The sequence below is a fragment of the Saccopteryx leptura genome, chromosome 10 (assembly GCF_036850995.1).
Source record: "Saccopteryx leptura isolate mSacLep1 chromosome 10, mSacLep1_pri_phased_curated, whole genome shotgun sequence".
Classification (NCBI taxonomy): Eukaryota; Metazoa; Chordata; class Mammalia; order Chiroptera; family Emballonuridae; genus Saccopteryx; species Saccopteryx leptura.
In genome coordinates, this window is record NC_089512.1 from 36,352,348 (window position 1) to 36,374,348 (window position 22,001).

Sequence of the window (22,001 nt, forward strand, 5' to 3'; positions counted from 1 at the left end):
TAGGGATGGAGAAGCAGATGGTCGCTTCTCCTGTTTGCCCCGACTGGAAGTTGAACCCAGGACACGCTGGGCCGATGCTCTACCACTGAGCCATCCGGTGGGGGCCTGGTATGAACTTTAAAATATTTTTTAGAGTGCATTTCTAATTTTTAAGGGTAGGAAAATATAGCCAAGCCACAAAAGAAGAAATAAATGGTCATATTTATTTTACAGTTTTATTCAGTATGAAGCAAATGATGTGCTAGTTTTAAAATTTTATCATCAGTCTTTTATTAACAATTTATCCTGTAAACTTAGCTAAATTTAAATTTTCTTTGTGGATTCTGAATTAATTTCATACACTTCAGGGTTACAGTCAGTAAACTAATCAACTAATTATAAAATACTGCACATAGCATAGTCCCTGTTAATGAAGCTGGTAGGAAGCTCATACTGTGTGTGATTCATCACACAGGTTTGACAGTCCTGAACTGTTATATATCCTGTTTAACCAGAAGAGTTCACTAACCAAACTGCTATAAAGTTTCAAACACGTAATTTCAATTTCTGCACTTGTTTTAGTATAGTCATATAATGGAATATTATGTAGCCTTAAGAATCATTTTCTCAAGATTTAATTCTAAGGGAACAGGTTAATATTTTCTGCAACTGCGTTAATCAGTATAGTCATGACAGTATAGTATATGCATGACAGTCTCAACTTTGGTTTTTGTTTTCTTTTTAAGCCACCTATTTTTCTTGAATAGGGAAGCTAGAATAATTGTTTTTCAGTGCTAGGATGAAAGTTTATATATTTATGAACATTTTAGATTTCTTAATACAGCTTGCATTACCCCCCCCCCCCATTTGAGAGAGAGAGAGAGAGAAACATTAACTCATTGTTTCATTTACCATGTTTCCCCATGTGTAAGGTATAAGACTCACCCTTTCCCGAAAAATTTGGGGTCTAAAAACTGGATGCGTCTTATACAGTGGTTGTAGATTTTTTTACTTGCATTTTCCACTTTTTTGCACTTGTTTTTGCACTTGTTGAAGACAGTGATTTGTCATCAGACACAAATGAGGACAAGCTAATAGATGAGAGTTTTGACGGTGATGAGTTGTATGAATTTTATGATAAATACAACTTGAATTCAATAACTTTATGTAAAATATGGTAGCTGTGCACACCATCCCAGTGCACCAGTTGACGCTCTATCCACTGAGCCACCTGGCCAGATCTGATGGGCATTACTTTTATAATGAGAAATATTGTTATATTTAAGTTAAATCTTATTTACAGTAGGTTCCTTTTAAAGTGGCAGCAACATCACTATCACTTAGCACCTCAGTGAAAACCTTACGAGTTGGTTTGATACTTGGCAAACATTTTCAGGTGTCTGTCCTGTGCCAAGGCATTGTTTGGCAATGTGAGATTTAAAGATTCATTTACTCTAACATTTTTTGTTAGATTCTCTGCACTTGCAATATTGATAGAGAACAGTTTTTGTCCTCAGGAAACCCAGTGCAGTGGAGGGGAGCAGACAATTACAATGTAGTGTGCTAAAGGCTCTGATAGGTGACTAGACCGTCCCTTGTTCTTTTAAACCTGTGGTTTGTAAGACAAAGTTGTGACTTAAAATCAGTACCATATGGCAGGTTATGAAAGTATAATATGGGAAATTCAGGAAATTAAGGATAACACTGAATTCACCCATATTTTTATCTTTCAGGTTTCAGCACAAAATGAACATAATCAGGGAAAATAAGGATTTGGCATGTTTCTACACAACAAAACATTCATGGAGGGGAAAGTAAGTATTTCTGTTGGTTTTATTTTCCTGTGCTTCTATTAAAGTATTATTGTAAGCATTATTCCTTCAATATCTTGAGTTGTATTACACAACTCAATAATACTATTTAGCTGTCTCCTCTGTAAAGCATCTATACATATCTAAAGCACAAATGCTACATTTAGAATAACTACTATTCTTTTTTTCTTTTGACATGCCTGGTTTTCTGTATCTGTCTTGGCAAGGGATTTGGTAAGAATTAAAAATAATAATTAAAAGGAAAATAAACTGGTTACTCACCCTCTGATTGCTCTCAATTGTTGAGGTTATGCAGTGGTAACATAGTGTTCATTTCACAACTTTATTGCCCAGAGATTAGCCTATGTGTAGTCAATACATTTTCCTATCCATTTGACTGTCAGAGAAAATAGACAAATAGTGCCTCTGGTAAACTGTTTTTTTGGTGTGTAATGAAATTTAAAAATTGGGTTTGATCTTTTCCTTTCCTGGAGGAGCAGGGAGGTAGTAACACTTTTTAATAGCTTGCCAGCTTGTTGAGTCAGACCAAAGTTTAGATGCTTTATTTCCTTTTTGTAAAATGGATGGTAATTCTTGCCCCTCAAATTGCTATAAGGATTAAATGACATGACATGAAGTCTGTGATTTTAAAAGTATGTCTTAAATACTTCTGATATTTAATGAATAGCAGTTGTTGACCATTAGAAAAAAGTTTAGTTTTGGCTCTTTTGAATAATAGTAATTAAAATGAGTGTGCCACATTTTGACAAATAGGTGACTTCATTATTCCAGGTTAGACCTCAGGTAGATAAAACATGACGTGCACTAAGCCAATAACTAGGTTTTGTTCTTTTCATTTGTTAGGTGATAGTGTGGTAACTTCTAGAGTGGCGCAACCTCTGAATTCTGTAGCATTTCTGGTTTTCACATGCAAACTGACAATAATTTGGGAAGATTTAAGTGTTTACTTTTATTTCCTCTCAGTAGATCAATTGTGTGAGCTCCTAAAATAGAGGGCATAATTGTTATCCTTATAAAATACTTGTCTTGAAATTTTTTCTTAAGTTAATTTCATTGAGCAAAGTTAGAAAATTGGCATATCCAGGGTAATATGATTCTCTCTAATTCTTTAAGCAGCCTTAAACAATTGTGTATTTTTTATTTTTTCCTCAACTAGTAGATTGCTCTGATCATCATAATATAACTTCTGTTTTTAATGCAATTACAGCATACTGATGCATTAATTCTAAGAACAAACTTACTGTAATACTTTTTGCTTTGTGAGCTTGTCAGTAATTGTGATCATTGGAAAAACTTTTTTAGTGTTCTTAGAGAGTAGTGACTAATACTTAAGAAAATCCTCTTTTTTCCTTCTGCTTTTTTATAATAATGTGAAACAGAGCTGTTTCTCTTCTATCAGTTCCTTGCCTCCATCATTTATACTTGAAATGCTTTGTTTTGTTTTTATAGCAGCTTTATTAAGATAGTTTAAACAACATAAATTTTATTCTCTAAAAATGTTCATCAGTGTTTTTTAGAGTTGTGAACCATCTCCACAAACTGTTTGAGAACACCTTCACAACTGCCCAAAACACCTCCTCTAAAAATATTAGCAGTTACTTCCCCTCTCCTCTTCCCAGCATCTGGCAGTTACTAATCTACTTTTTGTCTCAGATTTCCTTATTTAGGACATCTCACGTAAGTGGAATTGTACAATATGTGGCCTTTTGTCACTGTCTTCTTTCACTTTACTAAAATGGCAGCTGGGATTTTATTTTCTTTTTTTTTTTGTGACACAGAGAGAGAGACAGATAGGGACAGACAGGCAGGAAGAGAGAGTGATGAGAAGCATCAATTCTTCATTGCAGCTCCTTAGTCTCCTTAGTTGTTCATTGATTGCTTTCTCATATGTGCCTTCATGGGAGGCGTGTGCTACAGCAGAACGAGTGACCCCTTGCTCAAGTCAAAGACCTTGGGCTCAAGTCAGCTGCCATGGGGGTAGCCCCCTGGTCAAGGCACATATGAGAAAGCAATCAATGAACAACTAAGGTGTCGCAATGTGCAATGAAAAACTAATGATTGATGCTTCTCCTCTCTCTCCGTTCCTGTCTGTCTGTCCCTGTCTATCCCTCTCTCACTCTCTGTCTCTGTAAAAAATAAATAAATAAATAAAATTTTAAAAAAAGTAAAGGACATGCTATAGCAATAATCATTCAGAGTTTTGTTAGTATAGTATTTTTTTTTTTTTTTATTGTTTCTGAAGCTGGAAACGGGGAGAGACAGTCAGACAGACTCCCGCATGCGCCCGACCAGGATCCACCCGGCACGCCCACGAGGGGTGACGCTCTGCCCACCAGGGGGTGATGCTCTGCCCCTCCGGACTGCAACCAGAGCCACTCTAGCGCCTGGGGCAGAGGCCAAGGAGCCATCCCCAGCGCCCGGGCCATCTTTGCTCCAATGGAGCCTCGGTTGCGGGAGGGGAAGAGAGAGACAGAGAGGAAGGAGAGGGGGGGTGGAGAAGCAAATGGGCGCTTCTCCTATGTGCCCTGGCCGGAAATCGAACCCGTGTCCCCCGCACGCCAGGCCGACGCTCTACCGCTGAGCCAACCAGCCAGGGCCTCCTCCTTTCTTTTTTTGACGGATTACAACTTCTAATGTGAAAGAGTCCTCCTTAAGTGAAACTGATTTTTCAAGTGGAGCTTGACCAGTATCAGAGTATCATGGTATTATGGTAATAAAGCCAGATGAATGATCAAGTTGTCTGTTTTGTTTTGTGTTTAAATGAGTGTAGCAGTCAGAACTATTGGAAACACAGTGATAGTAATTGCAGTTATCTCCTTGACTATGGAGTTTTGAGCCACTTCTCTCATTAGTCAGTCAGCAGAATAGTAGCAATAAGAACAGCAAGCATTTATTGGTTGTAAACAATAGTGATAGCACTTTACATATATTATTGCTAATTCTCAACATTTCATATGGGGAAACTGAAGCTTAGAGAGCCTGTTCAAGTTATCAGAGGATACATAGAAAGTGAGTTGTCCAGACAGTATTTGAATCCAGGCATCTGTGATTCTAGAGCTGACAGACTTGACTATTAAACTGTAGCACAGTGGTACCTTGAGATACGAGTTTAATTTGTTCTGTAACCGAGCTCGTAAGTCAGTCTACTCGTGTATCAAACAAATTTCTCCCATTTAAAATAACTGAAATAGATTTAATCCATTCACGCCTGTGAAACATCCCCAAACCATCCTAAATTATGAAAAAAGACGTTTTTAATTAAGAAATACACATTTATACTTTATCAATGCATAACAGAATATATAAAATAAAAAAGTGTTATTTAGTACTGTATTCTTACCTTGGAGACAGACGAGTGCAGCTAACGGAGGTGAATGGCGGAGGAGGAGGGAGGGAGGAAGGGATGCAAACACTGTTGACTCGTAAACTAAAACTGCACTTTCTTAACACTAAATGTAAACTAAAACTGCATTTTCTTGACTTTAAACAAAACTAAAATTGCACTTTCTTTACTTAAAACGAAACCACAAAAACTTAATTGTAAAAAAAAATGCACTTTCTTAACTTTAAACTTAACCTAAGCTTAACATCATGTATTTTTCATTTAATCATCATCTGTTTTTGCCTTTTTGGCTGCACTTTTGGCCCTTTCACTTGCAGAACTTTTGAATAAAAATCTATCCAAAGAGGTTTGCTTGTGCCTGCCTTTTTTTTTTTTTTTTTGCATTTTTCTGAAGCTGGAAACAGGGAGAGACAGTCAGACAGACTCCCGCATGTGCCCGACCAGGATCCACCTGGCACGCCCACCGTGGGGCAACGCTCTGCCCACCAGGGGGCGATGCTCTGCCCATCCTGGGCATCGCCATGTTGCGACCAGAGCCACTCTAGCGCCTGAGGCAGAGGCCACAGAGCCATCCCCAGCGCCTGGGCCATCTTTGCTCCAATGGAGCCTTGGCTGCGGGAGGGGGAGAGAGAGACAGAGAGGAAGGTGCGGCGGAGGGGTGGAGAAGCAAATGGGCACTTCTCCTGTGTGCCCTGGCCGGGAATCGAACCCGGGTCCTCCGCACGCTAGACCAACGCTCTACCGCTGAGCCAACCGGCCAGGGCTGCTTGTGCCTGCTTTTTAAAATGTTACAGAAATGTGACAAACAAGTGTCATTAAAAATTGCTGAAGAGGACCAGTTGAAATTTTTTCTGGGTGTTTTTTTGCAGTGAAACTTGAAAGCTTCTCCACGTTGCCAGCATGTCTTTAATTTCACTTGTAGAAATAATTTCCTCCGACTCTACCTCCTCCTCACTACTAATCTCTTGCAGAATCTCCATATGTTGCATCATCTGTAGCTCCTTCAACTCCTCAGTTGAGAGAAGTTCCTCATGTTCCTCAACGAGCTCATTTACGTCACCCTCATCTACCTCCAGACCCATCGACTTTCTGAGGGATACAGTCTCCTCCAAAACGCTTCTACCTCGCTCTTGGTCTCTGATTCGAATCCTTCGAAGTCCCTGTCTGCAACAACATCAGGCCTTTTTCCATGCCGAGTTCAAGGTTCTTCTTGTAACCTCTTGCCATGCCAAGTCGATAATGCATAAACATATCACGATATTGTAGTGATCTTTCCAAAACTCTCAAAGGGTTAGATTTATATTCTCAGTCACCTCAAAGCAGCGGCGAACAAGTGCTTTGTGTAAAGCTTTTTAAAGTTGGAAATGACCTGCTGATCCATAGGTTGCAAGATTGAAGTCGTGTTGGATGGGAGGTAGAGAACTTTCACGAATTTGAACTCATCAAGAATGTCATCTTCAAGACCAGGTGGGTGGGCTTGAGCATTTTCAAGGATTAGTAATGCTTTCATCAGGAATTTATTTTCTTGAAGATATTTCTTCACTGCAGGACCAAAGACGAGATTTACCCATTCAATAAAAAAACTGCCGCATAACCCATGCTCTAGAATTGGCGCGCCACATAAGCTGCAGTTTTTCTTTAAGAATTTTGTGAGTCTTAAAGGCTCGAGGATTTTCATAATGATACACTAGCAGTGGCTTTACTTTACAGTCATCGCTAGCATTTGCACACAATGCAAGGGTCAGACGGTCCTTCATGGGTTTATGGCCTGGCAGCTTCTTCTCCTCTGTGGTGATGAAAGTCCTCCAGGGCATTTTTTTCCAAAACATCCTGTTTCGTCAAACACTTGTTAGGGGATGTAGCCTTCCTTTGCGATAAGCGCAGCAAAACATGCGAAGTACTCCTCAGCTGCCTTAACGCCAGCACTCGCAGCTTCACCATGCCTCACCACCGAGTGCATGCCAGATCTCTTCTTGAAATTTTCAAACCAGCCGTGACTTGCTTTAAACGTATCTTAAGCTGCCTCTTTTGAGGTTGATGGTTCTTTCTTCTTCAAGTCGCTATAAATAATATGTGCCTTTTTGCATATTGCAGTGTCTGTCACTGTATCTCCTGCCAGCTCTTTCTCTCACCCACATCAGTATCAGCTTCTCTATTTCTTCATGAATATCTGTCCTTAATTAGGACAGAATTGTAGTTCCTTTTGCTGGATTTGTGCTTTTGATGGTATCCTTTTGTTTAAGGATGGTACAAATTGTAGATTTATTGTGGTCGTACAGCCTTGCCAGTTCAGTCACTTATACAACACGCTCATGTTTTTCTGTTATTTCTTGCTTTACTTCTATCGACATCATTCTCTTCTTCTCACCAATGTCCTTCACACTCACTTTCTTCAGCCCCATGATAGCACACAGAAAACGTTAGCAAAAATGATGCAAGAATGAGTATAGCACATGAAATTCAACTGAATTCTGCGGGTAACACGTGAGAAGGAACAAGATGCTGGTGTGCTGCCGATACTGGACCCGTGCGCCAGCGCGCCAACTAGTGGCAACTTCCTGAATAATGACTCGTATCTTGGAATTTTGCTCAGATCTCTAACAAAATTACGGATCGAGTAGCAGCTTGTATCTTAAAAAATTCGTATGTTGGTCTGTTCGTACGTATCTCAAGGTACCACTGTACCTCCATTAGCAGTGCTTACCATTTCTGTCCTAACTCTGAAAAACCTTGTATTATATTTCAGATATCCTTAGTTTCATTTGCTGAACTAAAACTCTAGTTTAAGTAACTGGATTTTCAAGCTTTATTCATATAAAAGGGCAAGACCAGATTCCGTGAGACTCTTAAAGGCTTCTAGAAGTTGGTGGCCAAAACATATTTACATTTTTTAAAAAAATGTATTGACTTTTTAGAGAGAATGGAAGTGGAGATGGGGAAACATTGATTTGTTCTACTTTTATTTTTCCCTCCTTATTTTTTTTTTATTTTTTTTGTATTTTTCTGAAGTTGGAAACAGGGAGGCAGTCAGACAAACTCCCGCATGACCAGGATTCACCTGGCATGCCCACCAGGGGGTGATGCTCTGCCCATCTGGGGCGTCGCTCTGCTGCAACCAGAGCCATTCTAGCACCTGAGGCAGAGGCCACGGAGCCATCCCTAGCACCCAGGCCAACTCTGCTCCAATAGAGCCTCGGCTGTCGGATGGGAAGAGAGAGACAGAGAGGAAGGAGAGGGGGAGGAGTGGAGAATGAGATGGACGCTTCTCCTGTGTGCCCTGGCCAGGAATCGAACCCGGGACTCCTGCATGCCAGGCTGACGCTCTACCACTGAGCCAACCGGCCAGGGTCATGTTCTACATTTTTATGCTATGCATTTATTGGTTGAATATTACATGTGCCCTGACTGGGGACCAAACCCACAGCCTTGGTATATAGGACAATGCTCCAACCAACTGAGCTACCCAGCCATGGGGCCAAACTTATTTATTTATTTATTTATTTACAGAGACAGAGAGAGAGAGAGAGGGATAGACAGAGACACACAGACAGGAACGGAGAGATGAGAAGCATCAATCATTAGTTTTTCCCTGTGCATTGCGACACCTTAATTGTTCATTGATTGCTTTCTCATATATGCCTTGACCGCGGGCCTTCAGCAGACCGAGTAACCCCTTGTTGAGCCAGCGACCTTGGGTTGGGTCCAAGCTGGTGAGCTGTTGCTCAAACCAGATGAGCCCACACTCAAGCTGGTGACCTCGGGGTCTCGAACCTGGGTCCTTGGCATCCCAGTCCAACACTCTATCCACTGCTCCACCGCCTGGTCAGGCGGTGCCAAACTTATTTTAAAAAGGTTGAAAGAACTAGGGTGTTCATCCTAGGAAAGAGAATTCAAATTGAAAGTCTGATTGACAGAAAAGTTAGTTATGTTCTGTGTGAAGCCAAAAGACAGAACTTGGAGCAGAGGGTGATATTTGTTGGCTTAGTTACAAAGAACAATTGTCAATATCTGCTGTACTGGGAAATGAATAGAATTACTTTTTGGAAAGGTTAGTTAGTTCCCTTGTGCCAGTAGTGAACCATTAAAACTAGCCCTCTTTGCCCAGGGTGCTGTAAAGGTTCAAGCTACATGTTATGGAAACTAAACGAGTAACACTAAAGCTTCTTTCAGTTCTAGATAAAATGAGGCCCATTGCATAGACTAGCCACTGAAAGGATCGTGGGTCTTATTAGAAGTAACATATAAAGGTTTTATGACCTAAAGAAATTTGATAACTTATTTTAATAGGAAACATGGAGCTTTTTCTGTACTTTACTAGTAGTGATGTTGAATTTTCTCTAGTTTGAGAGAAAACTGAATAATACGAATTTCTTTGCAGAAAAGTAAGACATTTTGATGGTGGCCAATACTTTTGTAGTATCTCTTTGTGTTGATGCCCTTGTACATGCCTAATTGATATAAGACTGTGAAGAGTATTTGACTCTCAAATTATTTTTCACATTAGTGACAAGTATCTTAGCTCTTACAACTTTATAGTTTATTCAGATGTCTGAATTAGTTAACTAGATAATAAACAAAATATAGGTCTTTAAGGGACTGTGATTCTCTTATTTACTGCTGTATGGTTGAACCAAGTACAGTGTTATGTGTTCATTGAATATTGGATCAGTGATAATACCAAATGCAGTATCTTTTTTAAGACGAGAGAATGGGACATAGACAGACTCTATGCATGTACCTGACCAGGATCCACACAGCAACCCCATGTTGGACTGATGCTTGAGAACTGGGCTATTTTTAGCACCTGAGGCTGATGTGCTTCAACAGAGCTATCCTCTGCCCAGGGCTACATTCAAACCAATTGAGCCACTGGCTGCAGGAGGGGAAGAGGGAGAAAAGGGGAGGGGAGAAGTAGATGTTCATTTTTCCTTTGTGTCCTGACCAGGCATTGAACCTGGGACATCCATATGCTAGTTGAAGTTCTATCCACTGAGCCACCAACCCGGGACCCAAATGCAGTATCTGAGTCAACACATTAGTTTATTTTTATTTTTATTTTTTTTTTAATTTTTATTTTATTTATTTATTTATTTATTTATTATTTTTTATTTATTTATTTATTTTCATTTTTCTGAAGCTGGAAACAGGAAGAGACAGTCAGACAGACTCCCGCATGCGCCCGACCGGGATCCACCCAGCACGCCCACCAGGGGGCGACGCTCTTCCCACCAGGGGGCGATGCTCTGCCCATCCTGGGCATCGCCATCTTGTGACCAGAGCCATTCTAGCGCCTGAGGCAGAGGCCACAGAGCCATCCCCAGCGCCTGGGCCATCTTTGCTCCAATGGAGCCTTGGCTGCGAGAGGGGAAGAGAGAGACAGAGAGGAAAGCACGGCGGAGGGGTGGAGAAGCAAATGGGCGCTTCTCCTGTGTGCCCTGGCCAGGAATCGAACCCGGGTCCTCCGCACGCTAGGCCGACGCTCTACCGCTGAGCCAACCGGCCAGGGCTTATTTATTTATTTTTTACAGAGACAGAGAGTGAGTCAGAGAGAGGGATAGACAGGGACAGACAAACAGAAACGGAGAGAGATGAGAAGCATCAATCATTAGTTTTTCATTGTGTGTTGCAACACCTTAGTTGTTCATTGATTGCTTTCTCATATGTGCCTTGACCACGGGCCTTCAGCAGACCGAGTAACCCCTTGCTGGAGCCAGCGACCTTGGGTTCAAGCTGGTGGGCTTTTTGCTCAAACCAGATGAGCCTGCGCTCAAGCTGGTGACCTCGGGGTCTCGAACCTGGGTCTTCTGCATCCTAGTCCAACGCTCTATCCACTGCGCCTCCGCCTGGTCAGGCTATTTTTATTTTTTAAAGTTACTGTATGGCCAGTAGCCACGGCCACCATCACAGCCGCCTGGCCCATGCAGGTTCACATTTGATTTGGACAGACGATAATGAAACAACGGAGCCAAGAACCGGTGGGCCATTAGCTTTAATCCTAGCTTGCATGCACCCAGCGGGCAAGAAATACACACAGTGGGAAAACACTTCCCTTTCCATTCTGGGCTCCCAAAGCCACTGACTTATCCGAGTTTCCTAGAATCAAAGGTTTTACCTCACCAGTCTTATTCACCTCTGTTCCCCATCTCCTTCTCTCTGCACAAACTGGCTTCTCCTTCAGCACTCCACCATCTTGGCTGCTTCTCTCCTCCACATAACATTTCTCTGCTCTTCTATCCTCCACGTGGCCTTTCTCTGCTCTCTTCCTGCATGGGCTCCTCTGCCCCATTTTATAGTGTAGAAATCAAAACCTTTAGTCCAATATACAAACAAGGAAGTCTCTGATACAAAAGTCACTTATCTGAGGCATAATGGGATTCCTTGTGAGAGTGCACCACGCCCTATTTATTTGAGGCATAATGAAATTCCTCATGGGAGTGCACCACCCCCTATCATGCAACAGTCAAGGGTGTGGGGAAAAGCTTAGGCTTAAAACTAAGCCTTCTTAGGCTATAATGACCCTGCCTGCCTATAGTCTCTCCCCCACACCCAGTGCAAACTATAAGCAAGCAAACATATATCATATTTACAAACTTATTTGACCAACAGTTACCATATGAAAAAAATACAGGTTATCAAAAGTTGTTTCAAAGAGGAAAGCAATAGAATGATACATTTTTGTTTGCAGGAGTTAACATTTTTAGTGTTTTTTAGTTTAAGTTAATACAAGTTAATTCTGTCTATTCAAAAATCTGAACATCATCTGTCAAATTCAGACTTGATTATTTCCTGAGCTTTTGCTTCAGTGGTCTTTCCTTGCTTTCAGATGACCTTTCTTATCTTCATTAGCTTTATTATAAGCACAGTGTGTTTTACTTGTTCTTATCTGAATCGCCAATTGCTATGGGAGCAGGAAGCCCCATAGATAAAGCAATTGCCTCATTTTTTATTTGCTAATTTGCATTAATGCTTCTAGTGTCATAATTTTAAGTAACACTATAGTTAATAGGTAAAATAAATCACATTTCTTAATAACCTATCACATTAGAATAAATCTGTGACATAATGAAAACTTAGGTGTAGGGAAAACCCGTCTAACCTTGAAGTCTCTGTGACTTGGACTGGGGAACTTTCGGTTAAAAGCCCTGAGTGAATGTCTCTTGGATGCAAACACCAAGAAGCTGTGCAAGTGACCTTTTCGCAGACACAAAGGAATACATGTGAAGGGCTTTAGGAAATTAGCCTAGGGTTCTGGATTGCCCCTTCCTTTGTGCTTGTTAATTAGCAGAAGATAAAGAATGTACTGACCCAAATTAGCTCTTTCTCCTTGTCAGCAAAATGGCCATTAGCCATTCTTTCCCCTTATCACCTGATCTCCCTCCCTTGTAATCCTGTTATCTCTGTTCTGCTTCTGATCAATAAAAGCTAAGGGAGAAGAAAATTCAGTTCTTCTTTGCCTCCCTTGGTAGGCCTCCCCCTCTTCTTCTTGATGTAAGTTTGTGTCTTGAGTAGGTTTCTTCTACATGACACTGGTAGTTCCCAGCAGACTGGAGTACTACAAGGAGGAGAAATGTCTACTCTTGTAATAGGCATATGTGGATGTGTGTAACTTTAGATCCTGAATATAATGGAACAAATGCAGTAAAGTCAATAATGAATATTAGTTTCTTAGTTTTTTTTTTTTTTCCCTGAAGCTGGAAACGGGGAGAGACAGTCAGACAGACTCCCGCATGCGCTCGACCGGGATCCACCTGGCACGCCCACCAGGGGCTACGCTCTGCCTCTCCAGGGCGTCGCTCTGCCGTGACCAGAGCCACTCTAGCGCCTGGGGCAGAGGCGAGGAGCCATCCCCAGCGCCCGGGCCATCTTTGCTCCAATGGAGCCTTGGCTGCAGGAGGGGAAGAGAGAGACAGAGAGGAAGGAGGGTGGGGGGTGGAGAAGCGAATGGGCGCCTCTCCTATGTGCCCTGGCCGGAAATCAAACCCGGATCCCCCGCACGCCAGGCCGACGCTCTACCCCTGAGCCAACCGGCCAGGGCCTAGTTTCTTAGTTTTTTGCTTTTACTTTTCTTTATATTATCTATGTGTATGGTGTCTTTTGTCATGTTTCTCATGTTTCGTTTACATTAATCTAAATTCCTTTTGTAACTTGATTTTATATAGTTGTATTTTTATAATAAGAACTTTCTTTTAGTGTGATACTTTTTTAAGACTTAGCCAATAATTTGGCCCTGGTTGGCTGGCTCAGTGGATAGAGCATTGGCCCAGGGTATAGATATCCTGGGTTGGATTCCCAGTTAGGGCACACAGGAGAATCAACCGTCTGCTTCTCTCTCTTCTTTCCCTCTTCCTCTCCCACAGCCAGTGGCTTGATTGGTTCAAGCATTGGTTCCGGGTGCTAAAAATAGCTGGGTTGAATCAAGCATGGGCCTCCGATGGGGGTTGCCAGGTGAGTCCCAGTCGGGGTGCATGCAGGAGTCTCACTATCTCTCTTCCTTTCCTTTAAGAAAGAAAAAAGAGAGGAAAAAAAGAACTAGCCAACAAATTAATCTTAAACCCCATAAAACAGCAAATTGATGTGATTTTTAAATAGCAGTTTCTCTTTGCATATAGTAAAATGTAGTTTTTTCCACAAAAATATGAACTTAGTCTTTTCCTGATGTTATAGTGGTTATGAATAAAAATTTAGTGTGAAATTAATTGCTGTCTGTTAGGCAAATGAGTTTGTAAAATATGATTTCTGAGTTTGCTCACTTTTATTGTTAAAAGTGGAGCTGCCCAGGTAAAACTGCTAATTACCTTCCTGCTTGGGAAGGGCTGTTGTTATGCTAACGTGTGCTGGAGGAGGGGTTTTTGTGGGCCCAGGTAGTTTTTTTAGGAGGAGGAAGCCACTTTTTGCAGAGAAATAAGCCTAGATGGCAGGGAAAGAAGCCAGTCTGTGCTGAGAGTAGGAAGCCATTTTTGCAGGGTGAGAGCAAAGAGGAGGGAGAAGATGTACAGATGGGGAACCAGAGGTGACTAAGACTGGTGGGGACCTTTGATTCTAGGAAAACCTGGATGTGTCGATGGCTTGGGAGCCCTGAATGGAAAGGGAAGTGTTTGGGAACCCTGAATGGAAAGGGAAGTGTTTTCCCTCTGTGTGTTTCTCGCTGGCTGGGTGCGAGGCTAGAATAAAGGAATGGCCCACCATATTTTGACTCCACTGTTTCTTTAATGTCTGCCAAATCTAAAAGGAACCTGCATGTGAATAGCCACGATGGCGGCGTCCCCTGGCCTTACATGTCTGACTTATATTTTGTTTTAAAAACAAGAGTAAAGCAATGGGTCATTGATTTGAATGCATGTTGATTTACTGTTTTGTTTTATGTGAGAGAGATAGAGGGACAGGGACAGACAGGAAGGGAGATGAGAAGCATCAATTCTTTGTTGCAGTACCTTAGTTGTTCATTGATTGCTTTTATGTGCCTTGACCAGGGGCCTCCAGCCAAGCCAGTGACCTTGAGCTCAAACCAGCGACCATAGAATCATGTCTATGATCTTACACTCAAGTCAGATGAGCCCACTCTCAGGCTGTCAACCTCGAGGTTTTGAACCTAGGTCCTCACATCTCAGGCTGATGTTATGTCCACTGTACCACTGCCTAATCAGGCTATGTTGCCTTACTGTTGGATAGATAGGACTACTTAGCATATATCTGACAAACATTGAGCATTTGCTGTATGCAGTGCTGAGTACTATGGTAGGAGTTAAGAGTTTAAAAGGTAATGAAGACATGTACCTTCCTGAATTTGTAGGATCTTTGTCTATTTTCTATGACTTAGGACAGTGATTTTTGATGTGTGCTGCAAAAAGTTTTAAAACATGTAATACCTGACTACTTAGTCAGGGGCACTGACCACTTTCCTGTTAGATTGTCAAATAAAAAAATGACAATAGCGAACACAGCAATAGTTGTCTGGTGTGAATGCCCTGTCTTGAACCATAACAATATATAGGTCATATAGTAATACACTTTCGTCTTATTGGACATGCCATACAATAAGGTTGCATCTGATTGGTTAATTCTTGGTATCAGAAATTCGTATATACAAGTATAGGCACCTGATTTTTTAAAAAGTCATTTTGGAGTAAAAAGGGTAGGTAATTATTTTTGTAAATCAATCAAAATTATACTTTTTTTTGTCATATCTGCAAAAATATATATTTTTTGGTGTGCCTCAGAATTTTAGTAATTATGTATGCCACGAAGTGAAAAAGGTTGAAAATCTCTGAGTTAGGACATTAGTGACTTAGATTTTAAAAAATTTTAATTCCAAATATTGTGACTTGACATACCATATATGTGAGATCATTCAGATTTTAATCTTTAAATCATACGAAGGGCTTTTTATATTTTCTTTGAAGGTTAAGGGCTGTTTACAGAAGTGTTTTAAATGCCCTGCAGGTATTTGCCCTGTCCTTATAGGGTAGTTCAGTAGCCATTCTAGAGAAAAGAGGTATGAGAACTCTTATGGAGGAATGGAAAGGGAATAGAGGAGTATATAAGAGAAGTTTAAGAATTTTCTTATAGCTTTCTTGCTTTTTTCTTTTTTTTTAATTCAGTGAAAGGAGGGTAGGTAAAGACAAACTCCTACATGTGCCCTGACCAGGATCCACCCAGAGAGCCCACTAGCGGGCAATGCTCTGCCCATCTGGGCCATTGCTCAGCAACCAAGCTCTTCTTATAGCCTGAAGTGGAGGCCATGGAGCCATCCTCAGTTCCCAGGGCCAACTTGCTCCAATTGAGCCATGGCTGTGGGAGGGGAAGAGAGAGAGAGAGAGAGAAGCGAGAGGGGGAGGGGTGGAGAAGCAGATGGGTGCCTTTCCTGTGTGCCATGACCAGGAATTGAACACAGGACATCCCTGGCCTGAGCCTATATCTTTCTTCTTAAGGCTTTTAGAGGTCAGTATTTATCTGAATGATAGCTCTGAGTTTACCAGTTTTGACAGTACTTTGGGCCTAATGGGCACCTAACTCCAGGATACTTTTCTTGAAGGATCTAGAACAGGGGTCTCAAACTCGCGGCCTGCGGGCCGCATGCGGCCCGCCGAACAATTTTGTGCAGCCGCAGACTAATCCACGAAGTTCAAAATATTTTGGATAAAATTAAGTAAGCCTAGGGGCCTACTTGTATTTTTCATTTCTCTAGCATCCTAGCTAGATATTAGCTTAGTTAACAGCAGTTGTGATGCGAACTACAGTTTCTGGTCGTTTTGTGACACTGAGTAAACTGCATGTACGATTGTGCTTGTTGTACTGATTTTTTTTTGTTTTCAACTGCAGTGAGAAAAGTGTTGCGTAACAGTTGCCTTTTGTAGACCTAGTGCGGCCCGCTGAACGGCTGTGATCTTGCTCTGCGGCCCACATGCTGAGTTGAGTTTGAGACCCCTGATCTAGAATATGCTCTTCCAATATGGCAGCCACTAACCACTTATAGCTAATTAAATTTAAATAAAATTTAAAATTTGGTTGTATTAGTCACATTTCAAGTGCTCAATAGCTACATGGACTGTAGGAGTTGGACATTTTGATCATCTCTGAAAGTTCTTACATGAGCCTGATCAGGCGGTGGTGCAGTGGATAGAGCGTTGGACTGGGACGCAGAGCACCCAGGTTCGAAACCTTGAAGTTGCCAGCTTGAGCACAGGCTCATCTGGTTTGAGCACAGCTCACCAGCTTGAACCCAAAGTCGCTGGCTTGAACAAGGGGTTACTCGGTCTGCTGTAGACGACCCCTTAACCCTTGTCAAGGCACATATGAGAAAGCAATCAATGAACAAATAAGGTGCCACAACAAAAAATTGATGCTTCTCATCTCTTTCCCTTCTGCCTCTTTCCCTATTTGTCCCTCTCTCTTTCTCTTTCTCTGTCTCTGTCACACACACACAAAAAAGTTCTTGCATGAGAAACATGTTAGAGGGCCCTGGTTGTGTGGAAGTTAGTGTAGAATTGCAAAGATGATTTTCTAACTGGTCTCTGGTCTCCGCTAAGACTTGGAATGTGACAACATCAGTTGACATTTGGAAATTTTCAGGCTTTTAATTTTTATGCTTTTGCTCCCAAAGTAAAATAAACATACTGCATTTTCATTTTAGGATTATAAAAATGGCATTTGATTCTCAAGATGATTTTGAAAGTTAAAATTTATTTCACATTTATATCTACTATTTAATTTTATTATGCAGTCTTCTGCAAATACTAATTTAACAAGATCTTCCGTATTTTTCTTTGTTTCCATTAATTGATTATACTTCTGAAGTTTTGAGAGTTTTAGGTGTTTAGGTAAATCCTCATCTATTTCACAATCCCTCAACCCTCACTCCACTTTAGAAAACAGCTATTGAATGTTTTTATGTTAGAAGTAAGTGCTCTCTTTAGTTTCCCACTCTACTTTAGACATTTGAATTTAGGGGGAAAATATCAATACTTGTAATGTAGCAGTACTTTTCATATGAATATGTGATAGATTAGTAAAATCTATTATTTTTTCCCTAAGTGGAAATAACTAACATTTTTATTATGTAATATACTGATTTGACAACAGCAAAATTAAAATATGGGAAATCTTTCTTTGTGACAGACAGAGAGAGACAGACAGACAGGAAGGGAGAGAGATGGGAAGCATCAATTTTTCCTTGCGGCATCTTATTTGTTCATTGATTGCTTTCTCATGTTTCTTGATGGAGGGACCCCTTGCTCAAGCCAGCGATCTTGGGCTTAAGCTGGTGACCCCTTGCTCAAGCCAGCGATCTTGGGCTTAAGCTGGTGAGCTGTGCTCAAGCTGGCGACCCCGGGGTTTCGAACCTGGGTTCTCTGTGTCCCAGTTCGATGTGAGGAGCCACTGCGCCACTTCACCCATAGGTGTTGTACCAAAAGCTACAGAATTAATATTAATATTTTAAGAGGCTTGAAGAATATTTTATTAATTTGGGTTAAAGTGTGCAGGGGATTTTTTATAATAATCTCTGTACTGTGTGATTGGTGTAAAACCAGGATGGCCCTTGGCATTGTATTGTAAATACAAAGGGGAGGAAAACATGGATTCCCAGACATTCCACCACACCTGTGGGGAAAGGGGTGAATGGCTAGCCAGGTGCAGGAAGAGAAAAGCCAAAATAAACCTTTTCTTATAGCAATGAGCCATTTGCGGGCAATTGTCCCCAGGGAAACTACCTCTCCTATGTAAATGCATGTGGTTAATACATGTGACTCTGGACAGAGAGATGGGGGATAAACATTAGAAAATATAGGAATGCCTTTTAATATGTAAAGAGACATCTTTCTACCATTGTGTTGACTTATAAATTTTGTTTTCTCCAAAATAATGTATGGCTTGCAAATTAAACATAGTCCTATCATGTTAAAAGACATATGACTATAACCAATAGTAGTAAAGAACACCTAATTGCAATTTTTGCTTCTGTACTTCCTTCCCACTTACAAACCTATAAAAACTAAGTAGAACAAAGGGCCGGCGCACTCTCCCTCAGATTTCTGTCGGAGTTGTCGCCGTTTGGCTAAGCTAGACAATAAAGCTTTAATGTGCAATCCACGGATTTTGTTCCTGTCTTCAACATGTCAAATCTCTCAGGATTAGGTTTAACAGATGCTCTATCCACTGCGCCACCACCTGGGCAGGCAGAAGAATTTCTCTTGATCTTTTTTTTTTTTTTTTTGTATTTTTCTGAAGCTGGAAATGGGGAGAGACAGTCAGACAGACTCCCACATGCGCCTGACCGGGATCCACCTGGCATGCCCACCAGGGGGCTACGCTCTGCCCACCAGGGGATGATGCTCTGCCCCTCCGGGGCTTCGCTCTGTCGAGACCAGAGCCACTCCAGCTCCTGGGGCAGAGGCCAAGGAGCCATCCCCAGCGCCCGGGCCATCTTTGCTCCAATGGAGCCTCGCTGCGGGAGGGGGAGAGAGAGGCAGAGAGGAAGGAGGGGGGGGGGTGGAGAAGCAGATAGGCGCCTCTCCTGTGTGCCCTGGCCGGGAATCGAACCCGGGACTTCTGCATGCCAGGCCGACGCTCTACGACTGAGCCAACCGGCCAGGGCCTCTCTTGATCTTAATGGGTATGTTTCTAGTGTGCTACCCTTGAGTCTGATCATGGCTGTTGGTTTAAGGAAATGTATGTCTTTTTATTGTGTTTGTAGTTTAAACACAGAAAAATGTGATCTCCATAGGTGTCAAAAGTGCATTTGATTGTATTTAACATCCATTTTGATAATGTAAAAATCTCTTAAACTGAAAAGATATTTCACTAAATAGAATCAATTTTATTAATAAATTTTTCTAATCTTGAACTTTCTTTTCCTGAAATGAACGTTTGGTCATGGTGTATAACTATATATTTTAATATGTTACTTGATTCTTACTGCTAATATTAATTTAAAAATAGATTGGTGTGCCTGACCTGTGGTGGCGCAGTGGATAAAGTGTCGACCTGGAAATGCTGAGGTCACCGGTTCAAAACCTTGGGCTTGCCTGGTCAAGGCACATATGGGAGTTGACGCTTCCAGCTCCTACCCCCTTCTCTCTCTCTGTCTCTCCTCTTTCTCTCTCTTACCCCCCTTCTCTCTGTCTCTCCTCTCTCTCTCTGTCTCTCCCTCTCCTCTCTAAAAAAAATAAAAAAATAAAAAAAAAGAAATAAAAATAGATTGGTGTAATTTTTTTCCTTTTTTTGTGCTGTCTTATCAGGTTCACTAAAAGAATTGAGAGGCTGTCTTTAATCTGTTGTCTGGAACAATTTAGGAAGCATAGGATGTAACCTGTTCCTTTAAGGTTTTATCTCCTTGTTTGAGCCTTGGTGTTTTTACAGTATAATTCTTTGCAGCTTTCTTAAATTCTTCTATTTTGGGGTTGATTTCTTTTTAGTTTTCAAATTTATCAGCATAGAATTATATACATCATTTTTATGTATGTGTGTCTATGGTTGTAAACTTTTAATCTTAATTTTTTTTTCTTAGACTAATGTTTTACCTGTTCTTAAATTTTATTTCCAAGGAAATAAGAGTTTTAAATAAGGTTTTCTAATTCAGTTTCACTTTTATTATTATGCATTCCTATCTCTTGTAAAGGATTACTGATAATCCAAATGGTTTTCCTCCTTTAGATGTTTGTTACTTTAAGTGAAGGAAGTCAAGTGAGAAGTGAAAATTGCTTGTCTGTAGTGTGTGTTTCCTACGTCTATAAAATTGCAACACTTAAATGTAATAGGTAGTTGCTTAAATTGAAATGATTAAGTTTCCAGGATATGGCTGTGACTGACAAGTTGCAAGTCATAGCTTTTCCTTCCTTTGTAACATGGTTTTGTTAAAAACTACTACATAGTCCATAAGTACAACGCTAACTGGGTAATCCGAAATACATCTCAGTTTTTAAAAGATTTTATGGGAGTGAGCATGTAAACTCGAAACATAGGATGTTGAGACTGTTGTAACCTAAGGACCCTTGTATACTAACAATTCAAGATTTCTTGCTTAGATACTTTTCTAATTAAGGATCTTATTAGTTCACAGTAATGAATGGTGGGTGGGTTTTAATACAAATTAACATTTTAGAATGTTAAAGGATGTGAGAATAGCCTGACCTGTGGTGGTGCAGTAGATAATGAATGCATTGGCCTGGAATGCTGAGGTTGCCAGTTGGAAACCCTGGGCTTGCTCGGTCAAAGCACATAACATATGAGAAGCACTACTATGAGTTGATGCTTCCTGTTCCTTTCCCCCACCCTCTTTCTCTCTCTCTCCTCTCTCTAAAATCAATAAATAAAAATATTTTTTAAATGTGAGAATATAAAACTAAGCTATATTTAGTCACTGCTGACACATTTCTGTTTATTTATTGAAATGTTCCTTTTGTGGTGATATATATTTAATTACAAAGTGTTTCTTTAAAGACTAAATTTCAGTACTTGTTTTTCTTTGTAGGTATAAGCGAGTCTTTTCAGTTGGAACCCATGCAATTACTACATATAATCCCAATACTTTAGAAGTAACAAATCAGGTAATCATGTTAGAAGCTGTTAAGTATTCCTTTGAATGCCATTTGAATTTTAAAAGCCAAGATATGACCCATAACTCCCTGGCCTGAAATCAGGTTAAAACTTTAGGTTAGAAATATTAAATATAAAAGAGATTGGTATGCTTATATAATGTTCAGTGCTCAGGACCAAAAATAAATAAAAGGCAGCAGGAAGAGAATTTGACAGTTTCTAGGCTCTAAATCAAGGGTCCCCAAACTACAGCCTCCCGCCCCTGGGCTGCATGCGGCCCCCTGAGGCCATTTATCTGGCCCGCCGCACTTCCAGAAGGGGCATCTCTTTCATTGGTGGTCAGTGAGAGGAGCATAGTTCCCATTGAAATACTTGTCAGTTTGTTGATTTAAATTTATTTGTTCTTTATTTTAAATACTGTATTTGTTTCCGTTTTGTTTTTTTTACTTTAAAATAAGATAGGTGCAGTGTGCATAGTTTTTTTTATAGTCCGGCCCTCCAACGGTCTGAGGGACAGTGAACTGGCCCCCTGTGTAAAAAGTTTGGGGACCCCTGCTCTAAATGGTTGCTACTATTTGATAACGTTACTGTAGAAGCCATCTTGCTTATATAGAATTGGTAAATTAGTTCTATAATTTTAAAGGCTTTGTTGTTAGTGTAATACAGGGATACATAAGTCACAAGTGCAGTCACAAGTACAGTGGTTGGAAAATACTTGTCATGGAGCTAGAATTACTGATTATAAAGTCAAGACTAACTGAACATGGATAAGTAACATTTGTATATATTCTAGCCCACTTTAGTTCTAAATTAGG

General features: G+C 40.7%; 1 protein-coding gene across 2 annotated transcripts in view; it reads left to right on the plus strand.

Moving 5' to 3' along the window:
* Positions 1–22,001, plus strand: part of DNAJC13 (DnaJ heat shock protein family (Hsp40) member C13) — a 129,778-nt gene that overhangs the window by 19,269 nt on the left and 88,508 nt on the right. For both annotated transcript variants that reach the window (XM_066350411.1, XM_066350412.1), the window contains exons 2-3: positions 1,713–1,793; positions 21,122–21,197. In XM_066350411.1, coding sequence (XP_066206508.1) covers positions 1,726–1,793; positions 21,122–21,197 — 144 coding nt within the window. In that variant the 5' untranslated portion in view covers positions 1,713–1,725. The remainder of the gene's footprint in view (positions 1–1,712; positions 1,794–21,121; positions 21,198–22,001) is intronic.